General features: G+C 51.9%; 1 protein-coding gene across 2 annotated transcripts in view; it reads left to right on the top strand.

The window, feature by feature from the left end:
• SLC24A4 (solute carrier family 24 member 4) overlaps positions 1-12,192 on the top strand; it is a 171,676-nt gene that overhangs the window by 115,948 nt on the left and 43,536 nt on the right. For both annotated transcript variants that reach the window (XM_060003346.1, XM_060003345.1), the window contains exons 4-9: positions 3,477-3,551; positions 4,808-4,892; positions 5,431-5,534; positions 6,353-6,427; positions 9,210-9,235; positions 10,832-10,885. In XM_060003346.1, coding sequence (XP_059859329.1) covers positions 3,477-3,551; positions 4,808-4,892; positions 5,431-5,534; positions 6,353-6,427; positions 9,210-9,235; positions 10,832-10,885 — 419 coding nt within the window. The remainder of the gene's footprint in view (positions 1-3,476; positions 3,552-4,807; positions 4,893-5,430; positions 5,535-6,352; positions 6,428-9,209; positions 9,236-10,831; positions 10,886-12,192) is intronic.

Genomic DNA, 12,192 nt, shown 5'->3' with positions numbered 1-12,192 from the left:
GTCGCTCTTCTCTGCAGGCAAACTACAGCCCGCAGCCACTACCCATGTCTGTAAATAAAGTTTTATTGGAACACAGCCATTCTCACGCTTTTCTGTATCATCTGTGGCTGCTTTTAGGCTTCACTAGCAGAGCTGAGTAGCTGTGTTGGAGACTCCGTGATCCACAAAGCCAAAAAAATTTACTGTCTGTCCCTTTGTAGGAAAAGTTTACCAGTTCCATTGTTTACTGCAGGGAAATGAGAGTGCTCAGGGTTTAATTTTCTACTTCGCATCAGTCACAGCAAATGTTCCTCCTGATGTGGTTCTCTGACCACCCAGCACCATCTGCTTACATATTTAAACCCAACACAGTATTCGTCTTTGCAAGAGATAATTAAGCAAGTGAAAGCTGGGATTCTCACATAGAGAGTTGCCAGCTGAGAATAATGTATGAGTGAAGTTTTAATTAACAGGATAAACCACTAGTGAAAATGAAGGTTGTGGGCAAATTTTGAGTGACAGACCTGTGTGTTATTTCTCTAATAGAGTTATTATCTTCCTAGTATCTCTGGCTCTCCCATGCCCTCTCCTTTCACTGAGGGGGTGTGGGTTTGGCGAATTAGTCCCATAGTTCTGTCCCTCTGCCTCATCAAAGTCTTGACAAAGCTTTTTTTCCTGAACCTGAGAGGACCTCAGGAATTTTGCAGGAATCTTTTAAAAAAAAATTTTTTTTTTAAATTATCTATTTATTTGGCTGTGTGGGGTCTTTGTTGCTGTGCGCGGGCTTTCTCTAGTTGAGGCGAACAGGGGCTACTCTTCCTTGCTGTGTCTAGGCTTCTCATTGCAGTGACTTCTCTCTTTTTTTTTTTTAAATAAATTTATTTTATTTATTTATTTTTGGCTGCGTTGGGTCTTTGTTGCTGCTCTCGGGCTTTGTCTACTTGCAGTGAGTGGGGGCTACTCTGAGTTGCGGTGCGCGGGCTTCTCATTGTGGTGGCTTCTCTTTGTTGTGGAGCACAGGCTCTAGGTGCGTGGGCTTCAGTAGTTGTGGCACGTGGGCTCAGTAGTTGTGGCTCGAGGGCTCTAGAGTGCAGGCTCAGTAGTTGTGGCGCACGGGCTCCGTTGCTCCGCGGCATGTGGGGTCCTTCCGGACCAGGGCTTGAACCCATGTCCCCTGCATTGGCAGGAGGATTCTCAACCACTGCACCACCAGGGAAGCCCAGCGGTGGCTTCTTTTGTCGCGGAGCATGGGCTCTAGGCGCATGGGCTTCAGTAGTTGTGGCATGCGGGCTCAGTAGCTGTGGCTCATGGGCTCTAGAGCGCAGGCTCAGTAGTTGTGGTGCACAGGCTTCATTGCTCCGCGGCATGTGGGATCCTTCCAGACCAGGGCTTGAACCCATGTCCCCCGAATTGGCAGGTGGATTCTTTTTTATTTTATTTTATTTTATTTTGCGGTACACGGGCCTCTCACTGTTGTGGCCTTTCCCGTTGCGGAGCACAGGCTCCGGACGTGCAGGCTCAGAGGCCATGGCTCACGGGCCCAGCCGCTCCACAGCATGTGGGATCTTCCCGGACCGGGGCACGAACCCGTATCCCCTGCATCGGCAGGCGGACTCTCTACCACTGCACCACCAGGGAAGCCCTGGCAGGTGGATTCTTAACCACTGCTCCACCAGGCAGGAACCTTTTAGTCCAGGCATTACCCAACTATGTCTGAAGAACCAAATCTAGCCTACCTCCTGTTTTTATAAATAAAGTTTTATTGGAATGCAACCACACCCATTCCATGGCTACTCTTCTACAGCACCAGAGTCAAGACAGACTGTGTGTCCTGCGAGGACTCAAATATTTACTATCTGAACCTTTAAGGAAAAGTTTGCTGAGCCCTTCTTTAGAGCAAGAAAAGGCTGGAGCTTTAGAGCCAGTTTTTGTCTGTAGCACTAAGAAGCTTCTCAGAACTTCTGTCCCAAGTGAAGGAAACAGTGGTGACATCTTGGCCCCTTTTCTCTCCAGTGTTTCTGAGGCGTCAGGGGAGCCAGAGGCCCTTCAGCCTCACGGGACACCCTTTGCCTGGGAGATGCTGTTGGGGGGAACTTCCGAGGGTGTGAATTCAGTCGGTATCCTAAGCTTTGTAGCAGCGTCTCTCCCACCTCTCTCTGTCCGCTTTACCCACACCCCCAGTATTTGTTTCCTTTTTCCTTCCCCCCCCACCAAAAGATAAGATAATGTGTCAAATTCAGCGAAAGCCACACCTGGACTCTGGTAGAGTAGGTGTCTACTCCAGGAGACATCTGCCTCAGATGCTCTGGTCACAGTTGATACATCTTCCACTTCAGTCACAGTTAATTAATTGTAAAGTTGTCATAATATCACGCTGTTTTAGCTGAAGCAGCCCAGCCTTTCCCTCTTTTGTGAATAGGCCATTCATGTCACTTTTTCTTTGAGGAAGAAATGGTTTCCACCAGAGCCTAGAGTCAAATCCCATCTCCTTTCCATAGGTCCTGCTCCTTGCCTCTCCCTCCAGCGTCACATTCTTTATTTTCCACCTTATTCTCACTCTGTTCTACCTGCACCAGTGACCTTGCTGTTCCTCAAATGCATCAAACATGCTCCTGCCTCAGGACCTTTGCACTTGCTGTTTCCTGGCAGTTACAGATACTTCATTTGCCTATCTGCTCGTCCCCCACAAAGAGGCAGAGGCTTTTCCTGGCATCCTCGCCACCTATCCCTAATGGCTAGAATAGTCCCTGGCACGTAAGATGAGCTCAGTAGAGCCGTGTTGGGTGGACAGGTCAGGGAAGAGTTCTGTAGATAAAACCGTCTAAAAACTACCCATCTGTTCTTCCTCTGTCATCAAACAGAAGAAACTGAGACCTAGAGATGTGACTTATCCAAAATCCCAAGGCAGATAATTCCCAGGATTAGCACTGGAATTTGGACTCTGATCCATGAGGCTCCCAGTGTAAATGGCTTGTGGATTTTAACCTGGACCGACACCAAGCAGTGTCCGAGAAAAGGCTGGGTCTCACGTCGCCGTCTGTTTTGGCAGGAGGTGGGCAGTCAGTAACAAGGAAATGATGCCTTCTCTAAAACTAACGAGGGGAAATCAGGATGATGATTATTTTAAACTCTTAAAATGGCAATTTTAAATGCTTTCCCCCTTGGCGCTTAAGATTAGGATCTTGCCTTTTGAGGGCCTACCGTGGTGCTGAAGAGAGAGCTGCTTCTTTAAGAAGCACAGGACCCTGTGGCATGAGTTCTAGTCCCCGCCACTGCTCAGCAAGTGATGTCTCCTGTCTGGGCTTCAGTTTCCCCATCTGTCAGTGAGGGAATTGAGGAATCACATCTCTGTGGTGCTGGAATTTTCCTCGGTGCCTCCCTCTGGTCTCCTGGCCTCTGCCCGAGCAGGCTGGTTTGGAGGGTGATGGACGCCTGGCCGTGCCCATCAGTGGCAGGAGTTCTGGCTGACGCTCTCTGTCTCCCCATTTCCTTCGCAGGCTCTGTACATGTTCTACGCCTTGGCCATAGTGTGCGATGACTTCTTCGTTCCGTCTCTAGAGAAGATCTGCGAGGTACGTGGGAAGGACTTAGGACCCTTTGGCAAAAGCCTGGGTGAGGGGCTGGGGGTGATTGACACGTGGCGTGTCGGTACCAGGCCAAGAAGGACCGGGGCGGGGAGCAGGCCCAGGCAGAGGCAGGGAGGGGCAGGACAGGATGTAGCATGGTTTGGGTTCGGCTAAAAGCTATCACAGGTGCTTCAGTGGCTGAAACGCTGCGGCACCTCCTCTGCGGCAGGGCTGAGGTGGCCGGGCTTCTTCCTGGGGTCAGCGATGAGCCCCCACCCCATTTTGCATCAAGCCCAGAGCTCCAGCCCTTGCGAGGACCCCTTCTGTAGCAATCTCAGTGGGGAGGTTGTGCTGGCCCAGGGATTGGATGCTGCAGTGGCTTCAGAGCCCAGGCTGCCCAGGAGTGCCTTGGGAGGTGAGGGCAGGAGGAGGCCGAACCCTGCCCTGAGCCAGCCTGCCCAGGGGCCTTCTGAGAACCACAGGTGGGCACCTTCGAGTTGGCATTCAGGTGGGCCCAGAATCTCCGTGGTTTTCCCGAGCACCCGAAGCCTCCAGCCCCACATTGCAGATGAGAGGATGGGCCTTTGTGGCCAGAACACAGCGTTGCCAAGCGGAGTGGGCCTTGACGGTTCCAGCCCTGTCCCGTGCTGGCTCAGTCCTGGGGACAGGATGCGAGGGTCTGTTTCAGTGAGCAGCCAGGTGTCGGGCCTGCCACTGAGAAGGCCTTCTGGGATGCAGGAGCCAAGCTGTGCGTCCGAGGCCTCCACGTCCCACAACCTGACGTGTGGAGGTCCGCTTGGTACCCAAGGTCTGTGTGAGCACCAGAGGAGATGGGCGCTAAACTGGTGGACTCCCCGCTGAGCACCAGACCCTGTGCTAGGCATCCAAAGATGGAAAAGACCAACCTCGTCCTCGTCATCCAGTGGGGAGGCAGGCACATGGACCTCAGACCCTCACTGCGTGATGCGTGTTTCAGCTCCTCTGTCCCAGGGGAGTGGCTGGCTCGTGGGAGCCACTTAGAAAGACTTCATCAAGGAGACGTTTAAGGGCTCAGAGCGCGAACAGCAATGGACAGATGGGGGAAGGGGACAGGCGATTCTGGGTTGAGTGCCTGGCAGTGTGGAGGAGGTGCAGGGAGGAGAGGCCGCGACGCCAGCTGCCGTGCTGCTCCCCTGCGCTCTCCCTGGCTGCCAAGTGTCCAGTTAGCATGTTTACTGCCCCCACCTCACAGCCCTGAGGGTCTGCGGTCGCTTCTGTTTCAGAAACTCCATCTGAGCGAAGATGTGGCTGGAGCCACCTTCATGGCTGCAGGAAGCTCGACGCCAGAGCTGTTTGCCTCTGTAATTGGTAAGAAGTCCCATCGCCCCAAGACGCAGGATGCAGAGAGAGCCCAGGTTTGGTGTCCAGACCAGTGTGGGCATTTGTCAGCTCTGAGTCTCAGTTTTCTCATCCGTAAAATGGGAGAAGTAGAGAGATAGAAAGTGAATTAGTGGTTCCCAGGGGTGTGAGGTGGAGTGGGGTACTAACAGGTATGGGGTTTCTTTTGGGGGTGAAGTGAATGTTCTAAAATTAGACTGTGGTGATGACTGTATAATTCTGTGACTGGACCAGAAAACACTGAATTGACATTTTAAATGGGTGAATTTTATGGCATGTGAGTTACGTCTCAATAAAGCTGTTCAGAAAGTGGGAGCATTAGAGTAGCCGGTCCCTGAGGGCACCTCCACCTCTGGTTTTGCTGTCCTCAACCGCAGTCGCTGGTGTTCTCTGATAGTAAGAACAGCTTCCCTCCGTTCACGGGGTGGGGGACACAGAGCCGGCCCGGGTCTAAGGAAGCGGAAGGCCTGGGCTTTGCAGAGGAGTGTCTGTGCCTTTCTCTTTCCAGGTGTGTTCATCACTCACGGAGATGTCGGGGTTGGGACCATCGTGGGGTCTGCTGTGTTCAACATCCTGTGTATAATCGGAGTCTGTGGACTGTCCGCAGGGCAGGTCAGTGGTCTCTCTCTCCGTACGAAATGACATAGGGACAGCGCGGGGAGACCCAAGGCCCAGCCCTAGCCGAGCCCGTAAGTGCTGTGGCTGTCAGAAACGGTTTCCTCTCCGAGCCTGCTTCCTCACGTGTAGCAGGGCTGTCCTTCCTTCCTTCCACCGGTGGGTCTGAGAGCAGAAAGAGCGTCAGCTCCGTGGCTGGTCCAAGGGGGGAGCGTTCATTCAACAGCAGTAAATATTTAAGAGGCGTCTCCTGTAACTCTGACCCTGAGCTAGACTTGGCACGTATTTGGGGCCCGCCTTCGGCCTCCCCACAGGACGCACGAAGCTGGCTTGTTGTTGAAACCCCATCGCATCTTCCTGGTCCTCAGAGCCCCAGGGGGACATTAGACTCAATCTCAGAGGGTCAGGCTCAAGGGTAGGCCCCGCCTGGCCAAGGGAGTTAGAGGTAGGCAGCCGGTCACCCCCGGAAGGTTCGAACATCGGAGGGAAGAGTGAGTGCCTCTGGCCTCTCCCCCGACACGTGGCTTCTGCTAGGAAACATGCCACGTGGTCACCTTGGAGGAACAGGGGGCAGCTTTGCCATCACTTAGGAACATGATGTGGTATCATTCCGTCCCCAAATGTGACAAAGAGCACAGGGTGGCCTTGAACGGCCAGACAAGATGTGGTTCTGGTGGCACAGTTAAGATGAGCTCCGTGGACATGTGTCTGCACCTGCAGGGGTCTGGGGGTGGTGGGAGCCCCCCAGCAGTGTCCCCTGGCCCCCGTACCCCATCTCCCCAGCCAGTAACAGCTGATGTCCCTTTGCTCAGCAGGTCATCCGCCTGACGTGGTGGGCCGTGTGCCGAGACTCTGTGTACTACACCCTCTCTGTCGTTGTGCTCATTGCCGTGAGTTACCTTCCCCCCCCCCGCCCCCCGCCCCTGCGAAGGCCCCGGGGCCCTGCCCACCTCTGTCGCTGGCACTAGAAACAGAGAACCCACGGCGCCCCTACCCTGGGGTGTGCTGGCCACTCATTGCAGTCATGTGGACCAGTCTCCCTCCACCGTGCCTCCCTGTCCCGAAAATCTCATGCCTGATGCTTTGCTTACCCATCACATCCAGGTACCACCTTGAGGGCACAAAGGCCTTGAAAAAGCTAAAGAAGGCGTCATACAGTTGATGCAGTTAAGCTCAAGCACATGCCCTCAGAGGCCTTCAGATCCTCACTTAGAGCCCATTTACTGAAGAGCAGAGTTTCTGGTGTCCCACCTTACCGCGGAGCAGGGAAGAGAGGCCAGCTGGGAGCAATCAGGGCTGGCAGCTGGGAGCAAGGATATGGGCAGAAAAGGCAGAGGGACTGAAACAGAGATCCCTGAGGGCTCGGGTACATCATGGCACATGACAGTGACACAGCCCATGACACAGGTTACTGCCATCCAGAGGGGAACAGCTTCCATCCAAAAGGAGCTTTAAAGTGAGGGCATGAGGGCAGGTCATTTTCAAGAGGGCAGATGCACATGGCATGCCCAGATTTCAGAGTATGGAGCGTGCCCTAGAGTGACAGTTCTCAACCTAAGAACATCTAGAGCCAACTGGATTTGATAATCATGACCCTTGTATTAGTTATCTGTTGCTGTGTAACAAATTTCCCTCAACACTCAGCAGTTTAAAACAGCAAACCTTTCTTGCTTCCATTTTCCATGCATCAAATCTGGGAGTGGCTTAGCCGAGCCCTCTGGCTCACGGGTGTCGGCCAGGGTATAGTTATGTCAAGGCTCCCGTGGGCAACGATCTGCTTTCAGGATCACTCGCTAGGCTGCAGGCCGGCCTCGAGCTGTTCCACAGTGCAGCTCTCGGCATGGGGACTGGTTTCCCTCCCAGCAGGGGCGAGGAGGCACCAAGCTGAAAGCCACAGTCTGCTTGTAACCGAATCTCGGAAGTGACAGCCCATCACTGTTGCCATATTCTGTTACGAGCAAATCCCTAAGTTCAGGCCACGCACACAGGCGAGCATGAAGATCAGGCAGTGGGATCATCGGGGCACCTGAGAGGCTGCCCACCACACCCCCCAAAAATGAAAGTTATAGATAAAACTATATACCTATACACAATTTTACAAAATCAATATAATGCCCAAACTATACCATAAAGGACAAATAAAAGTAATTCATAATAAAAGAATACATCTTTCAATGTGTAAATGTTTGGGCATGAAGGTGCTAGAATGCTGAATGATGTGATCCGTTGCCCCCATATGGGAAATCTTCTGGCCCTACAGCTACCAGTGCAGACTGAGGCTGGTATGCTGGGCTGGCAACCCCGTGAGTGGAGCCGACCTTGATGATGTGATTTTCCAAAATTATGAATGACTCCTGATAAAATCCTAAACAGAGCCAAGTACCATCATCCCTCCGTTTGCATGACAGTTAACTCACTAGAAAATTAAGTATTTATTAAAACCGTGTAAGAATACTTTGATTTGCAAAATGGAATTAAGGTTGAGGCTCAGGTCATTTTTTTTTCTACTTGCCTAAATGTCTAGCAGGACATTTAAGACGTGTGCCAAGTACGGAAGAACTCCTCCGGTAGAACCATTTCACATGCTCTAGGCTGACTAGTACCCCGGGCCTTCACTGCCTCTAAATGCCAGTAGCCCTCCATTGGGTTATAAAAGCTGAAACTATCCCCGTAAATGTCCCCCAGGTTTCCCAGGTGGTGGCACTGAGCTCCCCTCTATTGAGTGCCTCTTCCTCAGAGGCTTGAGTCTGGGGAGCCTCACAGCAATGCCCAGCCAGGAGGACCCTCTCCGAAGTGACTTCCCAAAGCAGATTCTGTGTGTGCTGCCTGCCGTGACAGCCAGGAGAGGGGTACAATGGGCCCAAGTCCAGACAACATCCCCCTGGTCTCTCCTGGCATCCCGTGTCTCCAAGATCAGATTGGTGGGCACTGCCCCTCCACCTTCCTGTGCGCACTGGGCCTGGCTGAGGCGGTCACAGGATTCCTCCCCTGGACCATGGAAGCATCATTCATCCGTGTCCCACGTAGGCAATGCTGGGTGGAATTGCTGGGCAATGTCAGTGCCCTCTTAGGAAGCCACGGCATCCCCACCATCACCCCTGGCCTCCTTTCAAATGGTACAAATGGGTCCTTTGCCCTCAGAGTTTCCAAAGGGGTTACTCTTTATTTTTTAAAAAATGACACCCCTTCCTCCCCACCCACACACACAGAGGTACCACAGATTGATCAATAGATAGATAGATAGATAGATAGATAGATAGGTAGATAGATGATAGATAGATAGATAGGTAAGTAGGTAGATAGACACAAACATACATACATACAGAGATGCCTTTTCAGTTTTTAAGAGTCTTGATTTCAGCAACTCTGTTCCATTAATGAGGGCAGACCCCTGCCAGGTTGGCCCCAGTGGCTACTTGGACTGTTGGTAGCACAGGCCAGTTCTCTTTGGAGACCCACCCTAGACCTCATACTGCAGCATCTACTGACCAAGGTTTCCACTAAGGAAAGGTCACCTTCTCTGTCTGAGAAACCCAGACATGGAGAGAAGAGCCAGCTTTCTGTGAAACACATAACTAGCCTATGTGTTGGCTCTGGGCGCTTAGAGGTCTGCGTTTGTTCTTCTTTTGGAATAAATCTGTCGCCCCGCCCTTTGTTTCTTTTGCCTTCCAGTTCATATATGACGAAGAAATTGTGTGGTAAGTTTTCAAAGTTTGTTTCTCGTTGTTCCTTTTTTGTTAGTATCCTTGCTTGTCGGGTTCATTGAAGCTTTTTTAAAATTATTTTTACAAACATAAGTTTATGAACTTGTGAAAGTAAAAAGGGTATCATTCTAAGCAGTCATGCCTTTATTTATCCTTTCAAAGTGACAAAGATTGTTTCCCTTAGTATTCCCACCCTGCCAGATATCAAGATATATTATAAAGCTAAAATAATGAAAACAGTATGGTGTTTTGCACAGGGATAAGCATAGGCCAATACGGAACTGAGAACCCAGTAATGGGCCCAGTTCTGGGCTGGGGGATACGACAGGAATCATGACAAGGTAGTGAGTTGGGAGAGGCGGGAGCGGTCCTCATACTACAAAAATGAGAAATTCATATAGAATAAAATAACATCAGCTCGTTCCCTCACACCTTATACAAGAATAAATCCCAGATGGATTAAAGATCTCGCTGTGAAAAGCAAAATTAAAACAATTTAGGGTAGAATATAGGGACTCATCTTTATGATATGGAGGTAGGAAGTGATTTCGTAATCAAGACACATAAAGCACAAACTTCTAAAGAGGTTGATATTGCCACTCTAATTTTTAGGGCATGAATGTATCTTACATCCACAAGCCATAAAAACGGTTCTGTTCATTGACCATGATTCAGGTCTGCATCCTGTATGAGGTTATTTGTTGGGCATAGATTCAGGAGAACTGATGCGAGCGGCTGCGTGCTATGGGCCCAGAGCATCCTGGTTCTGGGTCCTAACCCACCGTGTGAGCCAAGAAGTCTCTCCCTTTCTGGGTCTCCTTTTCCTCATCTGCAGATGGAGTTTTGAGGGGGTGGTCGGGTCATCTACAGACCCCTTTGTGGCTCTGCTGGGCTGTGGGCTAGCAGAGGAAGAGCTCCCCAAGATGACTGTGGCTCATGTCAGGCACATAGTAGGTCTTCAGGACACACTTGTCAGATGACCCAACAAATTAAGCTGTGTGACTCCTCAGAGGCTTGTGTTCTGAGCTACAAAAATCCCCACCATGTGTGGGGTTGAATGCTGGTTCTGCAGGATGGCGATAAGAGTGCACCCCAGAAAGACCCCCACCAAGCCCAGCCCCTGTGTCTGGCCCAGGAGGCTCCTGTGACTGGCCCATCTCTTCAGGCAGTTCTTAGGGTCCCTTCCCACCTGCACCCACAGCTTCTCCTGTCGCTGGCCAGAATCTCGGGTGACCATAGGGGCTCTTAGCATCATGAATCCAGGCTCCTCCCCTCCCTGAGTCTGGGATGAGGTGGCCCTGGGCCCTCCTTTTTCTAGGTAGCTGGGGGCACTCCTCCCGAGCCGTGTAGATGAGACCCCCTGTAGTTGAGAAGGCCCCACCCTCAGCCTTCTCTGTTACCAAGCGAGCTTCAGACCGCGGGACGGCTGGGGGCTGGGTGGCTCACCCGCATGCCTGGGTCCTGGGCCGGGCGCTGGGTCGAGGAAGGTGAGAGGACCACGCCCCCTGCTCCGCCCGCCGCGCCGGGGTCACTCCCAGCCTTCAGGCCGCGGGCCTCCCGGCTCTAACCAGTCTCCTTTCTGTCTTTGAGGTGGGAAGGCCTGGTGCTCATCGTCTTGTACGTGTTTTACATTCTGATCATGAAGTAAGTGCCCTTTCTCCTCTTCTGGGCTGTCTCACCCCTGGTCTCACATCCTGCTGTAGCCTTTTGTCCGAGCAGGAAGCAAACCTCCTTCAGCCCTTGCGGTCACTTCTGGCCACCCCAGTTCTCTGGGGGACACCCTGCTGGGGCAGCCAGAGTGGGAGAGAGATAGTCAGCCTCTGTGTTAGGGTGCTGTCGCACTTGGGCCGGGGTAGGTGGCTGGCTGGTCGGGGGGAGGTTGAGGCCCCTCCCAAAACAAATAGCAAGAGGGGACCTCTCTCCCAGCCCGGTCCACACCCCCGGCCCGTGCCGCAGGGTGACCGCTCGTTTGTGCTGACTCTATAAGTCGCCTGATAATTTAATGCCACTCTTTTGAAAGAGCCGGGCACCTCCATTTTGTCAGACTTCATAAAATGCCACCTCTCGGGGCTGCCACCTTGCGCAACTGCACCGGGCACCGCTTGTAGTTGTAAAGATGCAGACCTTGGCGCCAGGCTTGTGTACCCTGAGGCCCTCCAGAAGCTGCCCAGGTCAGAATCATCTCAAAGCTACCCATGATGAATGAACATTCAGCCATAAGAAGGGAAGGAAATTCTGACTCATGCCACAAATGTGGATGAACCTTGAGAACATGATACTGAGTGAAAGGGATCCAGTCACAAAAGGACAGATACTGTGCGGTTCCACTTACGTGAGGTACTGAGGAGACGCAGATTCCTAGAGGCAGGCGGCAAATTAGAGCTTGATTACCAGGTGCTTGGGCGAGGGAGTAATTAGTGACTCGTGGTGAATGGGAACAGAGTTCTGTTCGGGACACTAAAAATTCGGGAACTAGATAGTGGTGATGGTCGCACAACCTTACGGATGTAATTACTACCGCTGAATTGTGCACTTAAAAATGGAAAATAGTTAAAGTGGCAAATTTTATGTGGTATGTATTTTTCTACAATTAAAAGAAAAAAAAAGGCAACCCACGAGCTAAGCCACATTCAAGTTCGTAAGTTTCTCCTCACACCTCCGCAGGTAATTAAAAAGGAAAACACCACTGAGGTTTACGGCGCTCTGAATCCCCCGTTGACCTAAAACGTTTATAATGTTTTCTAAAAATGGGTGATAAGCTGTCAAACTGCAAGAGAATGGTCCTTAAGCCATCTCCTCTCTGAGTGCCTTGCAGTGGGGCCACCAGCCTGGCGTTTGGGATGGAGTCTGTTCTCGGTGTGGGCAGCAGTGCTGGCTGGGATGGTACAGGGAAAGGCCCCCAGGCAGCGCACGGGAGCAAGGCCGGGCCTGGGAACACCTGCTTCGAGCCT

This window comes from Delphinus delphis, chromosome 2 (assembly GCF_949987515.2).
Source record: "Delphinus delphis chromosome 2, mDelDel1.2, whole genome shotgun sequence".
Lineage (NCBI taxonomy): Eukaryota > Metazoa > Chordata > Mammalia > Artiodactyla > Delphinidae > Delphinus > Delphinus delphis.
This window is presented reverse-complemented; position numbering and strand designations above follow the sequence as displayed.